Source organism: Gorilla gorilla, chromosome 9 (genome assembly GCF_029281585.2).
Source record: "Gorilla gorilla gorilla isolate KB3781 chromosome 9, NHGRI_mGorGor1-v2.1_pri, whole genome shotgun sequence".
In the NCBI taxonomy this organism is placed as follows: Eukaryota; Metazoa; Chordata; class Mammalia; order Primates; family Hominidae; genus Gorilla; species Gorilla gorilla.
This window is the reverse complement of record NC_073233.2, coordinates 72,457,104-72,477,563: the sequence shown is the minus strand read 5'-3', so window position 1 is coordinate 72,477,563 and position 20,460 is coordinate 72,457,104. Positions and strand designations below refer to the sequence as shown.

Genomic DNA, 20,460 nt, shown 5'->3' with positions numbered 1-20,460 from the left:
GGCACCTTGATTGAAAATCTATTAAATTTAAACCATAAATGCATGGCTCTATTCTGAACTTTTGATTGTATTATATTTAAAAAAAGTTCTCCAACTTAGTCCTTTTCCAAAATTGTGTTGGATAATCTAGACCCTTTGCATTTTCATATAAATGTTAGGGTGAGCTTGTCAATTTATCTAAAGCAAATCTGCTGGCATTTTGACTGGGATTGCATTGAATCTAAACACTACGTTGTGGAGAATTGACATCTTGATAATATCCAGTCTTTCAATCCATGAACAAGATGTGTCTGTGTATTTAGCCCTTTAATTCCTCTCAGTTCTGTAGTTTCCAGTTCATGGGTCTTGTCTTTCTTTTATTGAATTTTTCCCTGGGTGTCACATTTTTTCCATGCTGTTATTAAATGGTATCGTGTTAAAATGTTCAATTTCTGGTAGTTACTTGTATACAGAAACACAATAGGTGTTTGTATATTGACCTTGCTAAACTCATTTATTAGGTCCAGCAGTATTTTTGTTGATTCCTTAGGATTTTCTACATAGACAATTATGCAAATGAAGAGAGTTTCGTGTCTTCCTTTCCAATGTGTATGCCTTTTACTTATTTTGCTCACCTTATCTCACTGACTAGGAGCGACGTTGAATACGAACTGTGAGAGTGGATGTCCTAGCCTCATTCCTGATCGGAATGGGAAAGCAGTCTTTACCATAAGCATGATGGCACCTCTGGGATAACAGGGTGCCCATCTAGGGCATGGATGGCCTTGATCGGGCTGGAAAAGGTGCCTTGAATTCCTGGTTTGCTGAATGTTAATGATCAGGAATGGCTGTTGAATTTTGTCAAATGATCTTTCTTTGTTTATTTGGATGACATATGGCTTTTCTGTTTTGGCTTGTTCATAATTTGGTTTGTTAACCTTGATTTTAAATGTAAAACTAACTTTGTATTCCTGGGATAAAGTCCACTTGGTCATGATGTATTGCACTCTCTCTCTCTCTCTCTCGAGATATATATATATATATATATATATATATATATATGCACACACACACATATATATAAAATATAAAACTACACACACATATGTAAATATATATACATGCATAGTTGGATTCAACTTGCTAAATGTTCCTTAAGAATTTTTATGTTTATATGCATAAGGGATATTTGTTTATAGCTTTATTTTCTTGTAATGTCTTTTTCTGGTTTCAGGGAAACAGAACGAATTGGGAAGTGTTACCTCATTTTCAATTTTCTGGAAGGTTTTGCATAGAATTGCTATTATTTCCTGCTTAAATATTTGTCAGAATTCACCAGTGAAGCCATTTGGGCCTGGAATTTTCTCTGTGGGAAAGTTTTAAAACATAAGTTCAATTTTAAAATAGATTTAGGGCTAATAAAGTTACCTACATCTTCTTGAGTGAGCTTTGGTAGTTTGTGTTCCTCAAGAAATTTGTTAAAGTGTTCAAAGTTTTTGGTAAAATATTGCTCAGAATATTCCCTTATTATTGTTTTAATGTTCGGATTCATAGTCCTGGATTTGTAGTGGGTGTCTTTTCTTTTTTTCTTTTTTCCTTTTTTTTTTTTTTTTTGATTCGGAGTCTTGTTCTGTCACCCAGGCTAGAGTGCAGTGGTGTGATCTCGGCTCATTGCAACTTCCGCCTCCTAGGTTCAAGTGATTCTCCTGCCTCAGCCTCCTGAGTAGTTGGAATTACAGGCACGCACCACCACACCGGGCTAATTTTTGTATTTTTAGTGGAGCTGGGGCTTCACCACGTTGGCCAGACTGGTCTTGAACTTCTGACCTCAAGTGATCCGCCCACCTCAGCCTCCCACAGTGCTGGGATTACAGGCGTGAGCCACCGCACCCGGCCTCTTTTTTTCTTGATCAGTAAGTCTAGAGGTTTGTAAATTGTATTGATCTTAAAGAACCACCTGTAGGTTTTGCTAATTTTCTTTATTGTTTTTTGAATTCTCTGATTTCTCTTGTGTATTATTTCTTCTGCTTACTATAAGTTTAATAAACTCTTCTTTTGCTACTTTCCAGGTGAAAGCTGAGGTATTTGATTTGGAACGTTCTTCTCTTCTAATGTTAGCATTTAATGACATCAATTTCCCCATAATCATTACTTTAGCTTCATCTCACAAATTTTGATATGTCATTTTTTCATTTTCAGTCAGTTCAAAATCTTTTCTCATTTCCTTTGAGATTCCCTCTTTGACCCGCGGGTTACTTAGAAGTGTGTTGTATAGTTTGAAGAGGTTTTCTATATCTCTTTCCATAATTGATTTCTGATTTAATTCCATGCTGGTTTAAGAACATTCTTTGTATGATCTGAATCCTTTAAAATTTACTGAAGTGGGAGGAAAGGCTGGGGTCCCATGGCTGCCTGACCAGGCAGGGGGAGAAGTGTGATCCTTATTGTGAGCCACTGGAGGGCTTTCAGCAGGGAGGGATTTGGTTTTGATTGCGTTTCTTAATAAGCATGGTGGCTGTTGTGCAGAGTGCAGTGTAGACATCAGGGACCAGTTTGGAGCTACAACCGTGGTGTGAACCAGGGTGTAGCCAGAGTGAAGGGAAGTAGGTGGATTTCGGAGCTGTGAAGAGGCAGGAGTGATTGACCCAGTGTACACGGGGTGAAAGAGGTGAATTGAGGGGCCTGAGATTGAGGTTTCCCAGAGTGGGGTCTCCAGGGAAGGGCATGAGGGTAACCTTGTGGCAGGGCCACAGATATCAGGGGCATGGAGGGTTGGAGACGAGGGCTAGGAGCCTCGTGTGCTGGAAAGAGCCCTGGGCTAGGATCACGGCCGGGTTCGGCCGTGTTTCTGCAAGCTGGCCCCTCCACCACTCTGCACTTTTGCTTCCTTGCCCATCTGAGATGGGCAGCCGGCCTCGACCATCCCAGAGTTTTCACAGCCTGGACAAGGGAGGTCTGGGCATGAATCAAGAAAAGGTGTCCCCTCCAGAAAACAAACAGCAAAAGGGTGCCGTTTGTTGAAAGCCGAAAGTTAAGGTTCAGTATTAGGTGCTGCCCTTGACATCTGGCAAAGCCAGAAGGCCTCGGCAGGCCTGCCTGTGAGCTCCCCTTCTCCCCTTTCACTCCGCCCTGTGGATGAGGCTCCCTGGCCCAACAACCCTTATCGAGGGGACCAAGAGGGGTTCCTCTTATCCCTACGCTTGTAAGGCTTCGTTTCTCGCCAGCCTGCAGCATGATGAAACAAGCCGATTACACCTTCCCGCAGAAGCCAGGAGTTGCCCCACCCCCTTCGTGCTCCAAAGCTGCCTTCCCGCAGCCCTGGCTGCTTGCTCGGATCCTCAGTGCACCCCACCCTATGCCTCAGTGCAGCGTCATCTTCGTGGGCTCTGTGCACGTGTGTGGTAACCTGCTGCCAGCCTCCTCTGTCTGGTGTTTGGTGGTGTGTTTGGCCGTCTTCGTAACCATAGGGCTGGAAGCCCTCCCTCACTGATGAGTAAATGAAAAGTGATTAAAACAGCTCCTTTTTTTGGAGAGGACACAGCCTTTGCTAGGGTAGGTGGTGGGGCCAGTGTAGCCGGGGCTGAGTTTCAGACCCCACACGCCTCCTTGGCTGTGTGCCTCGGGCCAGTGCACAACCTGGACACCTGTATCTGGCAGCTCTCTCAGCAGGTTCCATTTATTTGGCCGGTGCTAAGATCAGTTCACCCTGATACCTGCCCTGGGGGGTGGGTCACGTGATCATTCTCATTTCATAGATGAGGGCTCTGTATGTGGTGGGGTGAGATTGGAACCCAGTCTCTGGTTGGTGTGGCTGAGTGAAGGTGTAAAGACATGAGCCTGGCAGGGAAAGGGAAGGGAACCGTCTCGTTATTGGTTGGGCATGGCCATCTGCACAGGCTCCTGTAGGGCCTGGGTAAGGTGGGGAATCTGATCAGGGCAGGGAGAAGAGGAGTGAGCTGTGGAAGCTGCCTTCAGCCACAGCAGACGGCCACGCTGTCCACTTGGCCACGGCTGCCTGGCCTCTGCCGTGCCAGGCCCTTGAGGTCGCCCAACTCGCCTCCACGCTCTGATTGGAGAAGAGGCAACTCCTTTCCAGGAGTCTTTGACTAAAGGGGCTCCATGCAGGCACAATTTCTAGAGCGAGGTACTTTCCACAGTGACGGCCTCTTGCCGGTTGCCCTGGGCTGCTGTTGATTTCCTAGAATAATCCAAAGAAAAGCAGTGCCATGTGGTGAAGTGGGTATGTACTCGGAGCTTGGGGCAGAATGGCGGTCCAGTCTTATTGGGGGGTAAACTCTATGGCATTAGGCTTTTACTCCCTTCTGTGTACCCAAGCGGGACAGTGCCTGAAACATAGTAGGTACACAACAAAAATCAATTAAATTAAAGAAAAAATGAAGTCCCAGCTTCTCCGGGTCTCCACAGGTGTCCTTAGGCAAGTTATATAACCCTGCTGCATCTCAGTTTCCTTGGCAAAGGAATTGGACTGTAATAGCACCTCGTGTGGTTGTTGTATCGATTAAATAAGGTGACATAAAACAATAAGAACTCAGTATTATTACTATCATTGTGACCTCGGTCACCATCAGAATTGAGGAGGCCCCGTGAACACTCACCCAGGACACAATAACCACACGTCCAGAGTGCTTGCTGCAGGCCTGGCATTTTCCCAGGTGCTTTAAAATAATACTTCCCTTAAACTTGAAAACAACTCTGTGAGCCAGGCTGGGTTTTGTTTGTTTGTTTTTTCTAAACACCATCTTACAAAGGAGGAGGCTAAAGCCCACAGAAGTGGTTCTGGCTATAAAATGAAGCTAGGGAGTGCTCCCTCATTTCTCCCTGTCAAAGAATGGGTGTGAGATGGCACAATCTGTTCTCTGAGGGTTTGAAAGAACTCACCTGTTGATCTGTCTGGGCCTGAAATTCTTTTTGGGAAAATTTCACTAGGACAGTTGAGACTATCTGTATCTCCCTTTGTCAGTTTTGGTGAGAGAGGTTAAGTCACTTGCCCAGGCAGGTGGGGAACGTGGGTCCAGGCAACCTGGCTGCCAAGCCTGGGCTTTCAACCATTACATTTTCCTGCATGAGGTATGATCACTTTCTACCCATGAGACTTTGGATAAGTCACTTTCTTTCTCTGACCCTAGTAATAGCATGGGGATAGTAATAATACGTTTCTGGCAGGATTGTTGGAAAGATTAAATGGTTTCAGAAACACAGGCCTTCGACTCCTGAGCCTTTGCCCTGGGCAGCCCAGGCCTGTCTCCATCTTGGCCCAGTAGGAAGCCCAGCCCGATGCCCAGGGATCACAGGTCACTCACTGGCTCTCCAGGTCCTGGATAGTGTCAGGGAGTGGAAGTCCCTGGGTCTCCGGGAGGAAGAACAGCACAACCAGGCTGGAAGCAATGGAGATAACGCCATAGAGGAGAGGAGGCAGCAGGGGCAGGGCTTGGCGGCTCATCAGGATCAGGGGACCCATCATAGCCCCCAGCCGGCCCACCGTATGCAGAATGCCATCTGCTGTCATCCTGTGGGTGAAGGGGAGGGCCCAGATCCCTGTTACAGCTGGCCCTGTGGCAGGAAGACATCCTGGGCCCACGGATGCCAGGGGAAGGAAAGCTGGGCTGAGGGAATTGCCCTCCTCAAGGCCTCCTCTAATGCCACCTCCTCCACGGAGCCCACCCAGATTTTTGCATGTAGTGTTTCAGGGGAAATCTCTAGGGCCCACCTCATTTTCCCCACTCTTGGGCAACTTAAGGGCTTCTCCATACTCCTGCTAGGCCACTGAGCTCCCAACTCAGGCTTTCCATACGATATCAACAAAATCAATAAACGCTTGTCCAAACAACAAATTAAAATATAGAGAAATGAGTGAGTGGTGGAAAGAACATTGGGCTAAAAGTCTGGAGAGCTGGAGTCCAGTCCTACCCTTCTGCTGAGCCAGTCCTTCACCCCAAGCCTCAGTTTACCCAAATATCAAATGTGGGGGTGGCCTAGACTCTAGACCACTGGTTTTCCATTTGTGTTTTATGATGCCCTTGGGCTCCAAGGAGGTGACTTGGGGCTCTCTTGGGGCAGGGAAGGAGTGGTGGGAAGTGAGTTGAGGGTCCCCACTGCTACCAGGGCAGCTCTTGGTCTCCTAATCAGGATTCTTATAAGATTCCACCTGGACAGATGACTCTGTGGCTCAAAACGGTGTGAAAACACAGGCCCAGATGTCCCCAGGGCTCTACTGTACTGCTTCTGTCTGGGTCGAGACTCTCAAGTGGAAGAGCTGTCCTGGGGGGAGCCCTGAGCGGCCCTGGCTGCATTTCCCTGGCTTCCAGACCCTTCTTTACCCTTCCCACTGCCCTCTCAGGACAGCCCTGCTGGCCCTGGGGCATGGCCTGCAGCCCAGCTTACCGCACTGGCGTTGGGAAGAGTTCAGCCTTGTAGATGGTGAGGCAGGTTAGGCTTATCCCAAAACATCCCTTTCCCAGCACAGCAAAGACCACACGCAGGGTCTGCAAATCTGGGTACAGGAAGGGGGTGAGAGTGGGGTTTGCCCTGGAGGGTACCCAGGGGCTAGTCAGTGTGTGGCCAGGCAGCCTGGAGCAGAGGGGACCCTGGGCTCCCTACAAGTCCCCGGCCCTGCTGGCTTGGTGCGGGGCTGCCCAGGGCTGGGGTTGGGGGACAGAGCATAGGATGTGATATCGCGGCAGGTGGGCCCGAGGGGCACAGGCAGAAACCCAGCCAGGTCTAGGGTAGCTGAGCCTGGCCGGCCGTGGAGGCTGCACTGAAAGAATGCCCCCCACCGCGGCTCCTAGGGTCCCGAGATGCCTCTTGCTATGAAGGAGAGAGCGCCGGGCCGGCCCACGGCAGCCTTCCTGCTGCCCCCCAGCCTGCCTGTGTGGGGATGGCAGAAGCCCTGGCCTGGAGGTGGAGGTCGGGGCCCCCTTTAGGCCGCAGGCCTGGCCTCCCCAACGCGTTGCTCCGAGGAGGCGCCTGAACTGCTGGGAGGGGCTCGCCGTTGTCAGTTTCCTCGCAGCTGCTCGCGCTCAGAGCTTGGGCTCTCGCTGCAGCCTGCAGGGCCCCGGCCGCCTCTGTCCTCGCTCAGGCCTTCTCCTGCCAGCCGCAAGTCACCCTCCTGCCTTCCTCTCGGCTCTGCCGCCATCGCACGACGTGCGGCCCTGTCCCTTTTCCCCAGTCTCCCACCCTCAGCAATAAAAGGAGACACGGAGAGGGATTCCAGGTCCTCATAGCCTCCCTCATTCAGAAAGAAAACAGGGAGGCAGCTCCTGGGGCCAGGGAGGGGATGTGGCCCCACGCTCAGAGCAGTGGGGTGGGCGGGGAAGCAGGGCCCGGTCCCACCGCCCAGCCCGCCTGCCTCACCTTGCGGCACCAGCATGTTGGCTAGAATGGCGAGGCCGGCCATGGCCTGGGAACCCGCCTGGATGGTGCGGCGGCCAAGGAAACTGAGCAAGAGGGCAGTGGTGGCCCGGCCCAGGAAGTCCACGGCCCCGAAGAGGGCTTGGAGGAGGAAGATGTCACGGCCCAGGCTCTGCAGGTCGAAGACCAGCCCGTAGTAGGAGATCAATAGAGAGAAACTGCGGGCAAGGCTGGAAGTCAGGTCCCTGCCCTGCCGGGGAGAGGGCGCCCCAACAGCAACAGCACCTCCCACCAGGAGCTGCCTGGGAGGACACGGCCAACCCCGGAGGACAATCCTGGGCTTGTCTCGGCCAGCGATCCCAGAGGCCTGCCAAACTCAGGACACAACCCCAGCGTCAGGCTCTTCCAGGAAAGGGCAGGAAGGGTGGCTCCCCCATCCCTTCACACACAGGCTTTGTGTCAGGGGCAGCGATGGGCTGGGGCATCGCCTCTCTGGCTGGGACCAAGTCTGCCCTCGGGGGCCTCTGAGCTGCCCCTCACTTCCGGACTAGCCCTCTCTGGCTTTGATTCTGATAACCAGTCACACTGTGCCTTTGTCTTGGAAGATGGGAATCATGGCAGGACAGGGCCTCTCGGGAGACCCTGGGCTGCATTGCCCAGACCACATTCAGGATGGAGAGCCTGTCCCCCAGCCCCTGGGAGTGCTGCCCCTCCTCTGGGGAGAGCAGCCTGTGACTGGTTCATGGGGCAGAGGGACCACCCAGAAAGGCCCCAGCTCCCACGCTCCCAGGGGCTGGGCTGGGCCCAGGCTGTGGCTGCATCTCCCCTTGCCTTCCCTTCTCCATCTCAGGGTCTGCTTTCTGCCCACTCCCCCACCCCACTGGCTCACGAGTAGCTGAATTTACGGTATTTAAATTCTCATGGTTTGGAGATGGGATTTGGATCCACAAGTGGCTGCAAGGTAAAATTCTTCTCGGCCACGTTTAAAATCTGTGCTCTCCCTGCTCAACCCAGATGCTCCTCCCAGCCCTTCCCTTAGGCGTCACCTGATTGCATCACCCAATAAACATCGGACAACACCAGCCCAACAACGTCAGAGTAAAATCGCACAAGCCGCGGTGTTTCATGAAGTTTATGTGAGTGACGTGAGAGTCACTGGGCTGGTGCTCAAAGCGGCCGACACTGGAGCCTTGGACAGATAACAACCGGGTTAACAAGTCAAGACAGGAAAACCCACAAGGTCACCAGCTTCAAAGCCTCTGATTTGAATAACAAAGGTTGCAGAGCCGGCTCCTGGGAGAACTGAGGAATCCTGGAAGGTTTTTTTTTTGTTTTTTTTTTTTTTAAAAAAAAAACTGGTCCCGGGTGTTTGCAGCGAGAGCACTCCTTCTGATTTATCAGAAAAAAATTGAAGTTTTTAAAAAAAGGCATTTGATCTATCTTTGTTCTAAGATGTAGCAAGTATTTGCCATCATAACCCATATGTGGTTAAATATAGCATAAAAGAAACGTTTTCCTAAGCTTCAGTTTTATTTCAAGATAAAAGTCCCAATCAAACCAGGTCCTTAGGTTTTTTTTTTTTTTTTTCCTTTGACAGAATCTTGCCCTGTCGCCCAGGCTGGAGTGCAGTAGCACAATCTCAGCTCAGTGCAGCCTCTATCTCCTGGGCTCCAGTGATCCTCCTGCCTCATTTTTTGATTTTTAGTAGGATGAGAGGGTCTTACTATGTTACCCAGGCTGGTCTTGAACTCCTGGGCTCAAGCGATCCTCCTGCCTCAGCCTCCCAAAGTGAGAGATTACAGGCTTGAGCCACCACGCCTGACTGGTCCTTGCTTTTTAATATGCTCTTTTGGATGTCACCGGAACTGAATTTGTTTTAAGGGCCTTTTCCTGGGCCCAGATGACCTTGGGTCCCGGGGAGGGCCAGGGTCTGGTCGTGCGGGCCCTGGCAGTGACAGTGCCGGTAAGCCAAGTGCTAGCTCAGTCCGGTTCCAATACAGGCTGTATTATCTTGGGCTTGTTCCTTACCCCTCTGGGATCCTCTTTCCCCATCAGTGAAGTGGGGTTGCATGGAGGGGTCAGCGAATGCAGGTTCACCCTCTAGGAGCATGGCCATGGTCTCTAGGAAAGTGGTAAGTCTCTAACGATGACAAACAGTGGTACTCCTCGGCCGTGGCTGGTCTCCTGGCTCTAGGGACCCTGGCTCTGCCTCTGTCTTGGGACCTCCCTGGGACCCTGGGACCCCCAGCCTAGAGCTGCCTTTTCCTCTGGCTTCCTGCAGATGGCAGCCTCCAGACCCCACCTGTGCATAGTCCCTCTCTGCTGCCTGCCAGGACTCCTGCCTCCTGGGGCTGCCTGCGTCCTGTCCCAGACAGAAATGCACCCCCTTGAGGCCTGCGGGTGCTGTTTCCCCTGGACGCCCTGCCTCCTGCTTGTCCCAGCCCTGCCTTGGGGAGGGACACCGGGACGGCGTACTTCACCACCAGCATGGCGCAGCTCCTCCAGCGGAGCACGGGCACGCAGAACAGGTCCAGCACCGACCGCGGCTCCTTTGCAGAGGCCACCTCCTCCTTCACGCTGGACATCAGCACCTTCCGGGGAGAATGGGGGCACCGTGAATGGTAGGGCAATGGCCCTGCCCCACCCCCTGTGCCAGAGAACAGTGTCCAAGTGGCCAGAGTGACGGGGAGCCTGTCCTGGGCCTCGGCCTCTGGAAGCTGGATCCCTAGGGGAAGGGGAGGGGATGGGGCAGAAAAGGTTCTCTCCAGGCCCTGGCTCTTCTGCAGGTTTGACTCAGCCCTGGTCCTCTCAGCTCTAGCTTGCCTCCTTCTGGAAGCCTTCCCTTATCCTCCGACCCCATCTTCGCTCTAATCTCTGGCAGCACCTGTTTCCTGAAAGCAGCTACCTTCAAATAAACACATTCTGTTTCCCCAGACACATCGAGAACCCCCATGAGGTGGGTGAGTGCTACCTGCAGGTGGAGGTGGTGGGTGATGGAGGTGACGGTGTGGGTGCTGTTGATAATGATGGTGCTGTTACCGATGGTGACGATGGTGGTGAAGGTGGTGGAGATGTTTTGCAGAGATGGTGGCTGTGGGGTTAGTGATGGTATTGCTGGTGCTGGTGGTGATGGAGTGATGGCGGTGAAGGTGATGTGGGTGTGGACAGTGGTGGTGCTGTTGGTGATGGTATCGGGATTGGTGGTGGTGGTGGTGGTGTCCGTGTGGAGGTGGTGATGGAGGTGTTGGTGGTGTCTGTGGAGATGCTGGTGGTGGTGCTGGTGGAGGTGGTGCTGGAGTGGGTGGTGCTGTTGGAGGCCACACGGATGATCCCTCAGTGCACGTCCTGTCCCAGGTCAAGTCTCGCAGACAGCAGCATCTCACCTCTATGGTCAGGTTCTTGGCCTCCTTGTGGCCATTTATCCTGGCCACCTTTCTGAGCTCCTGAAGTGCTTGGTCTGGTTTGCCCTTAATAATCAGCCACCGGGCGGATTCTGGCAGCCACCTGTAAGGAGGCAGGTGTGTAGCTGGGAGTACACGCTGGGCTCTCCCTCGGGGCGGGGTGGAAAGGGGCAGTGGGCACGGACCCTCCAGCTGAGATGAGTGACGAGGAGGCACATGCTTCTGTGCCGCTGCTGCCCAGCCAGGAGCCTGGCAGTCCCCAGCGGTTTCAGAATAAAGCTGAGTCCCAATGCCTAGCCGCCCACCTTCCCAAGCGAGCCACCTCCATCTGGCTCGCCTGGCTGCCCGGGGCCTGCCCACCTGAGCCCTGCACACAGCCAGGGCACAGGTGGCCTGGGCATGGGTGTCCCTAGAGTTGGCTGCTTCACCAGTGATTCTGGGGCCATTTCTAGGATAGAAAGGTCACTTGGTGCTGGGTTTTTTTTTTTTTTTTTTGAGATGGAGTCTTACTCTGTCACCCAGGCTGGAGTGCAGTGGTGCGATCTTGGCTCACTGCAACCTCCGCCTCCCAGGTTCAAGTGATTCTCCTGCCTCAGCCTCCTGAGTAGCAGGGACTACAGGTGTGCACCACCACGGCTAATTTTTTTCTATTTTTAGTAGAGACGGGGTTTCACCATGTTAGCCAGGATGGTCTTGATCTTCTGACCTTGTGATCCACCCACCTCAGCCTCCAAAGCGCTGGGATTACAGGCTTGAGCCACCGCGCCCGGCCTTTTTTTTTTTTTTTTTTTTTTTTTTTTTTTAGCACATTTAAAATATCCCCAGGCAGAACTAGGTGATTTTATAAAACCAGTCTATTTCTCCCCAACCTCAGGGGCAGATGGGCCAGGAGAAACACTTTCCTGGTGGAAGGCACAGGATCTGCCCAACCCACCGGCTCTCAGCCCTGTTTGCAGGGAAGCTAAGAAGGACTTCTGGAGGCAGTTTGACGTAGTGGTGAAGAGTTAGCCTGCCTAGGTTCAAATCCTGCCTCTGGCATTCACCGGCTGTGTGTGACCTTGGGTGAGTGACCTAACCTTTCTAGGTCTCGGTCCTTCATTTGAAAATGGCGGTAATCGCATCATCTTACTTATTAGAAGGTGTGTTAATACGCACCTGGTGTTATAAACTGCACCTGGTACACACCTGATCAGCGTGGCGGGGATGGCCTAATTATTGTAATTATGGGATGGCCTTCCTCTTCACTTATTGATCTGTGTATGAAACGTAAGCTCCACGGGGCCACTGGTTTCTGCCTGTTTTGTTCACTTGTGTGTCCCCAGCACCTAAGACCCTCTGCACCTGTCTGTGTCTCCTTCCTCAGTGCCAACCCAAGGAGGGATTTCCAGACCTTAGGGATTTTTGTGGCCCCTAAAATTGTAGTGACAACAATCTATTTTCATATCCAATGTTGGTCCGCACTGTATGTGAAGGAGTGAAGCTGGTGGGTGGGGGCTGGTGCAAATATTGAGGAAGGACGATGCTCACAGCCTCAGCCCAGGGGACAGCGGCAGTGGGGCCTGGGGGACCGGGAGAGCGGCTGCTTCCACTGTGGCCGAAGTTCAGCCCAGCGCCCCTGGATCTTCCAGTTTTTCCAAAGAAGGTAAAAATACTGTTTTTGTTTGTTTTTGAAAATCTTCCGATTTTTAAATGTTAGCAACTAGTTACAAATTTATTTTTTAAATCACCATTTGAGCCAATGCTGTGCCGGCCCATCTTGGCCTGTCTGGGCTGGATGGGAGCCACTGACCTCGGGCTGCAACACTTAGCCTAGGACTGCCAGTCACCAATGTCCCTCCCTAGCGAGGGTGCCGCTCATGCCACGGCCCTTCTGTGGCACTCCAGGTCTCTGGACCTACTGCCAGCCAGAGAGGTGAAAGTGAAGAGTCCCGCTCCCACCCTGGGCCTCCTAAGGAAAAGGTCCCACATCATACTGACCAGGATATCAGGGAGATGGCAAAGAAGGGCACTGATGCTGCCAGCTGGAGGGTCCTCCAATCCCGCAGGGCAAAGGCCAGGCCGCCCAGCGCCGCCTGGCCTGCGCTGAAGGCACATCCCACCACTGTCATGGTGACCGCCCTCCTGCTGGTCGTGGTCCACTCCACCACTGAAGGATGCAGACACGTGCAGGTGAGGCCTCGTGCGGCGGCCTGAGCCCCATTCTCTCCTGCCACCCCCGCCCCCATGGCAGGAGCGCGCTGAGCCGGGGACTCACTCAGTGTCAGTGAACTCAGAAAGATGCCGGCCATCCCAAAAGCGGCCACGAACCGCAGGCTGCAGTAGATGACGAATGTTGGGGCGAAGATGGTGCTGGTGCCCGCCACGGCCAACTGCAGGCAGCACCAGCTCAGCATCGGCTTCCTCCCAAACCTGTCACAGGAGAGAAGCACACGGGGCCTGGAGAGAGGCCCCTGAGGACGTGGATATGTGGGCAGGTACTTGCCTTCTGGGAGTTCAACAACGCCAGGGGATCTCTTGCAGCCAGCTCCTCCTTCTTGGAACTTTTAGGGGTACACTCAGAGTGCTTTTGTTATAAAAGTGGCAGGTACCTTGCCATGGGAGGGTGCAGTTCAGTTTCAGTGTTTAAGAACATGGGGTTTGGGGCCAGGCACGGTGGTTCATGCCTGTAATCCCAGCACTTTGGGAGACTGAGGGTGGAGGATCACTTTAGGCCAGGAGTTCAAGACCAGCCTGGGCAACATAGTGAGACCTCAGTCTCTACTAAATAAATAAATAAATAAATAAATAAATAAATAAATAAATAAATAAATTAGCCAGGTGTCTGTGGTCCCAGCTACTTGGGAGGCTGAGGTGGGAGGATGGCTTGAGCCCAGGAGTTCAAGGCTGCAGTGAGGTATGATCACGCCTCTACACTGCAGGCTGTTCAACAGAATGAGCCTCTGTCTCTAATAAATAAATAAAAAAGAACACAGGTTTGGGCATCAGATGCCTGGGTTTGAGCCCCAGCTCTGTCCTTCCTGGGTGACCCTGGGCATGTGACTCGACATGTCTGAGTCTCAGTTTCCCCATCTGTAACACAAGGGTATCCATAAGGACATGCCTCACAGGGCTGCTATGAGAATCAAGACACTGGGCAAGGGGCCGGGGAGTGAGGAGGCCGAGACGTTGCAAGCCACTGCTCTCACCTGTGCGCTGTGAAGGGGGTGCTTATGGGGCGGATGCAGAGCCCTCGGCCCCTGCCCGAGTGCCCTGGGCTGCGGTGGCCTCCAGGCCGGCTGAGTCTGAACCAGAGATTGCATTTAGTGCCACTCAAGCCCGTGCTGCTCAGAACGGAGATGCGAGGCAGACCTTGGCCGCGCCTGTCTGAGCAGCACCCAGGAGCAAGGACACTTGCTTCATCCTCACAACAACTGCATGGGCAGGTGCGAGACCCCACTGCTGGGGGGAAACTGAGGCCCAGAGAAGGGAAGAGATCTCCAGAGAAGGGAAGAGATCTACCTTGTAGGACAAGGCTGGGTGTGATAAGGCTGGGATTCAGACCCAGGTAGTCAGACCCCAGAGCCAGTAGGGTGGTGGCAGGAGGGAGCGGGAAGGCAGTCCTCCATTCGTGAAATAATGACTGCGTGTCTGCCATGGTGCTGAGCTGGGCTCTGGAGCACAGTCCCTGGGTCCCTGTGTGCTTGTGGGGACATGGACAATAAACAAGCCTTGAGCCAGCCAGGCATCGTCAGAGCCAGGCACTGTGATGAGGGAAGCAAGGAGGGGCTGGGACAGTCATGCCTGGGGCCGGGCAGGAGTCTCTGGCTCCATGGCCTGGGAGGGCCTCCTCAAGGAAGAGCATTGAGTTGAGGCCTGCGTGTGGGCACAAAGCAGCATAGGCAAGAGCTTCTGGGTGAAGCACAGTCACTGAGGCGCTCTGCAGGGGTGCAGGGGGCTCCAGGAGGAGGCTGGTGGAGCTGGGGGTGGATGGAAGCCCAGCGCAGGGCAGGGGGTAGGCAGGAAGGGACTGTCCTCAGTGCAGTGGGGCCCTCAGAGGACTTCGGGCCAGCTTTTATTGACCAGATCAACCTCCGAGATTTTGCAAAGTCACTCAGTGCTGTGGCAGCGTGGACGGCCACTGCAGAGGACACCTGCGAGGGGTTGCAGCCTGCCTGGTGAGAGGAGATGGTGGCTCGGGCAAGGGGATGCTGTGGCAGAGAGGGGCTTGGGCTGAGTGTGTCCTGGAGGAAGAGCCAGGTGAGTGTGGGGGTGAGGAAGGGAGGCCAGGGGACAGCACAGGCGCAGAAGGGTCCCACAGGTTGGGTGTCTGTGTCCTCCGATGGAGGCTGCTGGGGGAGTGAGGGGGCGTGGCGAGGAATCAGCAGCTCAGCTCCCAGAACAGGAAGAGAGGGAGGAGGGGGAGCGGGAGGAGGGGGAGCGAGAACAGCTTCCTGGGAGGTGGAAGGAAAACCAGGAGTGAGGATGTTCTGGAAGCCAAGAGAAGAAAGTGTGTCACAGAGAACACTTCTTCCCGCCAGCAGGCCTAGGCTTCAGTGTCACCTGGTACGAGACGTTTCCAGTCCTGCCGGCTGGCCCTGGGGTGCCCATCACCTGTGCCCTGTTCCCCTAACCGGCCTCACGTTCCAAGGTGGCCTGACTTACTTACCTGTGTCTTGAGCCCTGCTTGGCTCCAAGCTGGGGAAGAACAGACACTTGTCTCCCACCCTCCCCACCGCTCCTTCCCCCGTTTCTGCTAGGGGCGTCCCTTGCACCTGGCTAGTGTTTGGCCCACGTGAGGCTTCTGGAAAGGCCTTGAGACTGGGGGGACAAAGGACAGAGGAGAGGAGGATGGGGAGCCAGGACAACTTTGAGGCACAGGGTCCAAGCACGGCCGCATGGAGGAGGCCTGTGACCATCTGGCAGGAGTATGGGAGAGGAAATGGGGGCGGTGGGGGATGGCCTGGGGTGGCCTCCCCGTGAGGGGAACCAGGCCAGGGTCTGGGGGGCCTTGCTGAGGTGGGGACCCGGAACAGCCTGTGGGTTGGTGGGGATGGCCAGGGGAGGGAAGAAACAGAGGAGGCAGGAGGGAGATGGAAGCAGGGATGGGGTGTTCGCCTGACATTTCTGAACCTTCTGCCCCATAGTCTTCAACAATGTTTTGAGGGAGCTGGGGGCTGGGAGGAGCGGAGGCACTCACCGGTAGGAGAGGAGCCCCCAGATAAAGGAGCCCACCAGGATCCCGGACATGAAGATGGACTGGCTCAGGGGCTTCAAGCCCTGGGAGCTGCACACCAGGTCCCACTGCAAGAGGAGGGTGCAGTGGCTCAGCTCGGGGGGTATGAAATCACAGGGCTGGGCACGGCCGAGGAACGCCTGACCCACACTGGGGTCCCTGGACTCCCAGTGCCAGGTCACAGAGGTAGAGGGGATCTGCTGGCCATGGGGCTGCAACTCCCCACGGGAAGCTCAGCTGCACGACAGAATGCGACCTGGCTCTGCGTCTGCCAGCTGTGTGGAGGCCACTCCACGGGGTCCAGTGGCCCCCCTCATGCAGAGGACAGACTCTGACGGGCAGCAGGGCCTTGAAGGGGCAGAAGTGGTAGAAAAATGAACAATTTCTTGGTAAAAAGAAGTTTGGCAGGCAATGTGTGGCTGTGTCCGGCAGTACCTGGCAGTGGTGGGCTGTGAGGTGGCAGGCAAGGTGGGCAGTGGGAGGCAGGGGCAGGGAGTGGCTAGCAGGGGTGAAACCACAGGCTTGGCTTCCACCTCTACTGAGTGCTGGCCAGGTGGACGTGGCGGAGCCACTGCCTCGGCTGGGCTATCCTTTCCTCTAGAGACGGAGCCATGATCTGGTGCTCTCATCAGCAGTGAGGGTGACTAGAGAGAGCTTGGCACAGTTCACTGGGATTTTTACAGTGGCTTCAGCCCAGGACCAGTCATCCATTGCCTGAACACCCCACACCCGTCCCCAAGTCCGTCCTCCACTGAGGCCCGGCAGCTCCCTCCACCTCTCTCTTTCCCCTTCCCACCCGGGCAGCTGCAGTAGCCTCTAGCGGGCTCCCCATTCCCCCACAGAGCTTCTCTACTCTGCAAAGTGACCTCTTGAAAACGCAAGTCAGACCAAATCACTTCCATGCTCCAAACCCTCCAATGAGGATGACGAGGATGAGGTTCTTTTGCATTTAAAAGAAAATCCCGGGCACAGTGGCTCATGCCTGTAATCCCAACACTTTGGAATGCTGGGGCTGGAGGATCCTTTCGGCTCAGGAATTCAAGACCAGCCTGGGCCGTGTAGTCAGACCTCGTATCTACTAAAAATTTAAAAAATTAGGCCAAGCGTGGTGGTTCATGCCCATAATCCCAGCACTTTGGGAGGCCGAGGCGGGTGGATCACCAGAGGTCAGGAGTTCGAGACCAGCCTGACCAACGTGGTGAAACCCCTTCTCTACTAAAAATACAAAAATTAGCCGGGAGTGGTTGTGCATGCCTGTAATTCCAGCTACTCGGGAGGCTGAGGCTGGAGAATCGCTTGGACCCAGAAGGTGGAGGTTGCAGTGAGCCGAGATTGCGTTATTGCACTCCAGGCTAGGCAACAGAGCGAGACTCAGTCTCAAAAAAAAAAAAAAAAAAATTAGCTGGGCATGGTGGTATGCGCCTATAGTCCTAGCTACTGGGGAGGCCAAGCCACGAGGATCATTGGAAGCCGGGAGTTAGAGGCTGCAGTCAGTCATGTTTGTGCCACTGTGCTCCAGCCTGGGTGACAGAGTGAGACTCTGTCTCAAAAAAAAAAAAAAAAAAAAGAGAAAGAAAATCCCAGCTCCAGAGCATGTCCCCACACCTACTTCTGGCCCCTCAGCACCTGTGCCCAGACACACTGGGCCTTATTCTGCCCGTTCAAATCCCAGACATGCTTCTATGCATGACCTTTGCTCTGTGGGGCTCCTGACCTTCACAGATTCCTCCTCTCACCATCCCAGCCTCATGTCAATGTATCCTCTTTGGAGAGGCCACTCCCAACCATCTGCCTGAAGGAGGCTGCCCCTCCTCGCCCCTCGCAACCTTGCTTTTGTCCCTCATGCAGACTGCGAGGATTGACTCAGCCTCCAGACCCTGACTGCCGGGATTGAATCAGGCTCTGGGACACTCTAGCTGTGTGTGCTGGGACAGCCCCTTAACCTCTCTGTGTTTTCCTTTTCTCCGTTATTAAATGAGGACTGTCATAGGACCCATCCCACAAGATTGTGGCGAGGTTGTGGCAGCAGGGACACATTTGGAAATGTGTCTGCCACTTTGCCGGTGCAGGGCGAGGGGTGGCTTTGCTGCTAGAAGGGGTTTAAATGTCAACTGAGTGAATTCACCGGTGGAATGGACGCTTCTTGAAGTCTCCCTGCTCATGTTGGAACCGGAGCCCCGATCCGAATCTGGGCCATCATCACCGATCAGGAAATGGGCGTGGGGTGACCAGAACGCTTTGCTTGGCCAAACTTTAGCCAGGTTCCTGAGTCTTCTCCTGAGCCCATCTGGGCGCTTCCTCATAAAATCCAGTTTTAGCAAAGAACCCTGCTGAATCAGTTTAGCAAGAACCCCCCTCTGTCCCCAGCCTCAACATTGATCAGGTTCCTCATCTTCCACCATCTCTAGGGTGACGTGTGGTCACCCTGGCCTGTCTCAGCAAGAAGCCTGTTGGGTCAGTTCAGCCAGATCCCCCTTACCCCTGATTTCCCCCTGCAGCTGAGTTGTCTGGAGTCACGGCTAATGGGTCAGTAGGGCCGGGACCAGGCGAAGCTGGCGAATGTCCAGGTGCCAGCATTCAGAGGTGCCCGCCCAGGTGCCCCCCGCAATTCCAGGAGCCTGGGCTGGCCCCATCTGTAGACTGATCCCTGCCGCCCACTCCCCTGTGTGTGGCTGACGAGGGGCTGAGAGGCTCAAGAGTGAGCGGGGCCTGGGGAGGCGGGTCCCTCCCAGGACTGGACCTTGGAGTCCAACCAACCTGATCCATGACTCTGACCTCCAAGGTGACGGGACTCGAGTGGCTCTGGGGGAGGCCCTACCTTGGCCACGATGGTGGAGGTGAAGACGCTGCGGTCATAGACCCAGCCGTCCACACACGGCTCCGTGTCGGCCTCGCTCCAGCTGGTGGCCGTGGCATTGGGGTCCAAGAGCTGCCACTGTGGCTGGCGGAAGCGGCGGCACTGGTGGGGCCCCTGGTTGGGGCCTGGCGGGATGGAGATGGTCAGAAGAGCCTTGGGGGTCATGTTTGTGGGAACCGCAGAGCCATTGTCCAGCATGTGTGTCCAGCATCGGTGGCCTGGGATGGCGGCTGAGAAGTTCTCCAGGAGCATCTGGGAAGGTATCATGAGGCAGGGGAGGATGAAGGTGAGCACCTGCAGGGTCTGGAAGAGGCCCACGCCTCCGGCTTGCTCCAAGAGCTTTGAGAACGCCATGAACAGAGCTGCCTCAGCTGAGCGGACTGCTGACCTAACTGCTGTTTGGAACCGATTGCAGCCACAAGATCCAGGGCCACCAAGACCTTCTGCCTTCCTGCCCCTCAGCCGGGTTGGGGGTGGGGCACTGTCCAATAACCAGTTGAGTCAGTCCCGGGAAGCCCTGTGATGCCTCGGGGAAACTCCTCCTTATCTTGTGTCCAGGAGTGACTGTGCGGATGCCCCAGCGCTCTGCGGAGTGGGTAAAGGGGACTAAGCTCACTGTGCCCGGGCTGCCTGGGGCATCTGAGGTGCCCACCAAGTGTGGACCAGAGGGCTGAGCCACCTTCTGAGTTCTCCAGCACCAAAAGTGAAAGTCAGGCAGATTCTATTTAAAAAGACAGGGTGCTTTGATGTTACTGAATTACAGTTTGGAAGAAATATCAACTGGGCTGTTGCCTCACTGAGTTGGTTAAAGTTTAATCTCAGCGTGGGCTTCTGAGTGAGGAAGGCAGTTCATGTCTCAGGACCTGAGGCCTCAGCCACTCCCTGCTGGCCAGCTGATCTCATTCTTAAATCTTCAGAACCTTCTACGCGAGGCCCTTTAAATCAGAAAACGGTCAGCCTAAACTTCATCCCTCCTGACAACTGTTCAAGGCTCTGAAGCCAGATGTGGGGCCTGGGAAGGGCCTTCCCTAGCTGGGGAGATGGTGCTGGTGGGCGTGGGAGAGGACGTGGGGTGGGCACGAGCTGGCAGGAAGGCCCAAGTCTGTGCTCTTTTCTTTCCTGATGTGAACCTCCTACCAGGCAGTGCCGGGGAGACCAGCTTGCAGACTCACTATTTCGGGAAGCTTCTATTCCGAGGTTTTAGGTTGCCTTTATTAGACAGTAAGCTCCCCCAGTGGAAACCATGGCTACCATTTCCTGGCTTCTCTTTGAAGCCCCTCGTGGGCCCACAGCTGAGCAGGCGGGCGGTTGGGGAAGTGAGCAAAATCACGACGCTATGACCCAGCATCTGAGGCCAGCCCCACTTCCAGGCTCCGGGCGAGGTAGAGTGAAGCCAGCCCTCCCCCATGGCCATCTGGGTGGTGCCTCTTAGTGTGCTCAGCTCTGGGCTGACCTCACTGCCTGCACCCCTTCCTTCACTCCTTATGGCAGCCCAGGAGAGAAACAAGGCAAATTCCCTTAAACAAGGAAACTGAGGCTCAGAGAGGGCAGGCAACTTGCCCAAGGTCACTCGCCGCAGTCCAGATCAGAGCCAGATGCCACAGCCTGAGCTTTCTCTGATGCCCCTGGGCAGCTGCTGTGTG

The 20,460-nt window shown here is 54.2% G+C and overlaps 1 protein-coding gene across 1 annotated transcript; it reads right to left on the bottom strand.

The window, feature by feature from the left end:
• Window positions 1-3,628: 3,628 nt before the first annotated feature.
• On the bottom strand, window positions 3,629-19,670 carry SLC22A11 (solute carrier family 22 member 11). Its single transcript, XM_019037691.4, has 10 exons — window positions 18,779-19,670; window positions 15,925-16,028; window positions 13,003-13,157; window positions 12,726-12,894; window positions 10,731-10,851; window positions 9,823-9,938; window positions 7,351-7,565; window positions 6,382-6,490; window positions 5,301-5,507; window positions 3,629-4,177 (listed from the first exon to the last, which is right to left on the bottom strand). The coding sequence occupies exons 1-10, from the start codon at window positions 19,169-19,171 to the stop codon at window positions 4,114-4,116; spliced, it is 1,653 nt and encodes a 550-aa protein (XP_018893236.1). The 5' UTR covers window positions 19,172-19,670; the 3' UTR covers window positions 3,629-4,113.
• Between the last annotated feature and the right edge of the window lie 790 nt (window positions 19,671-20,460).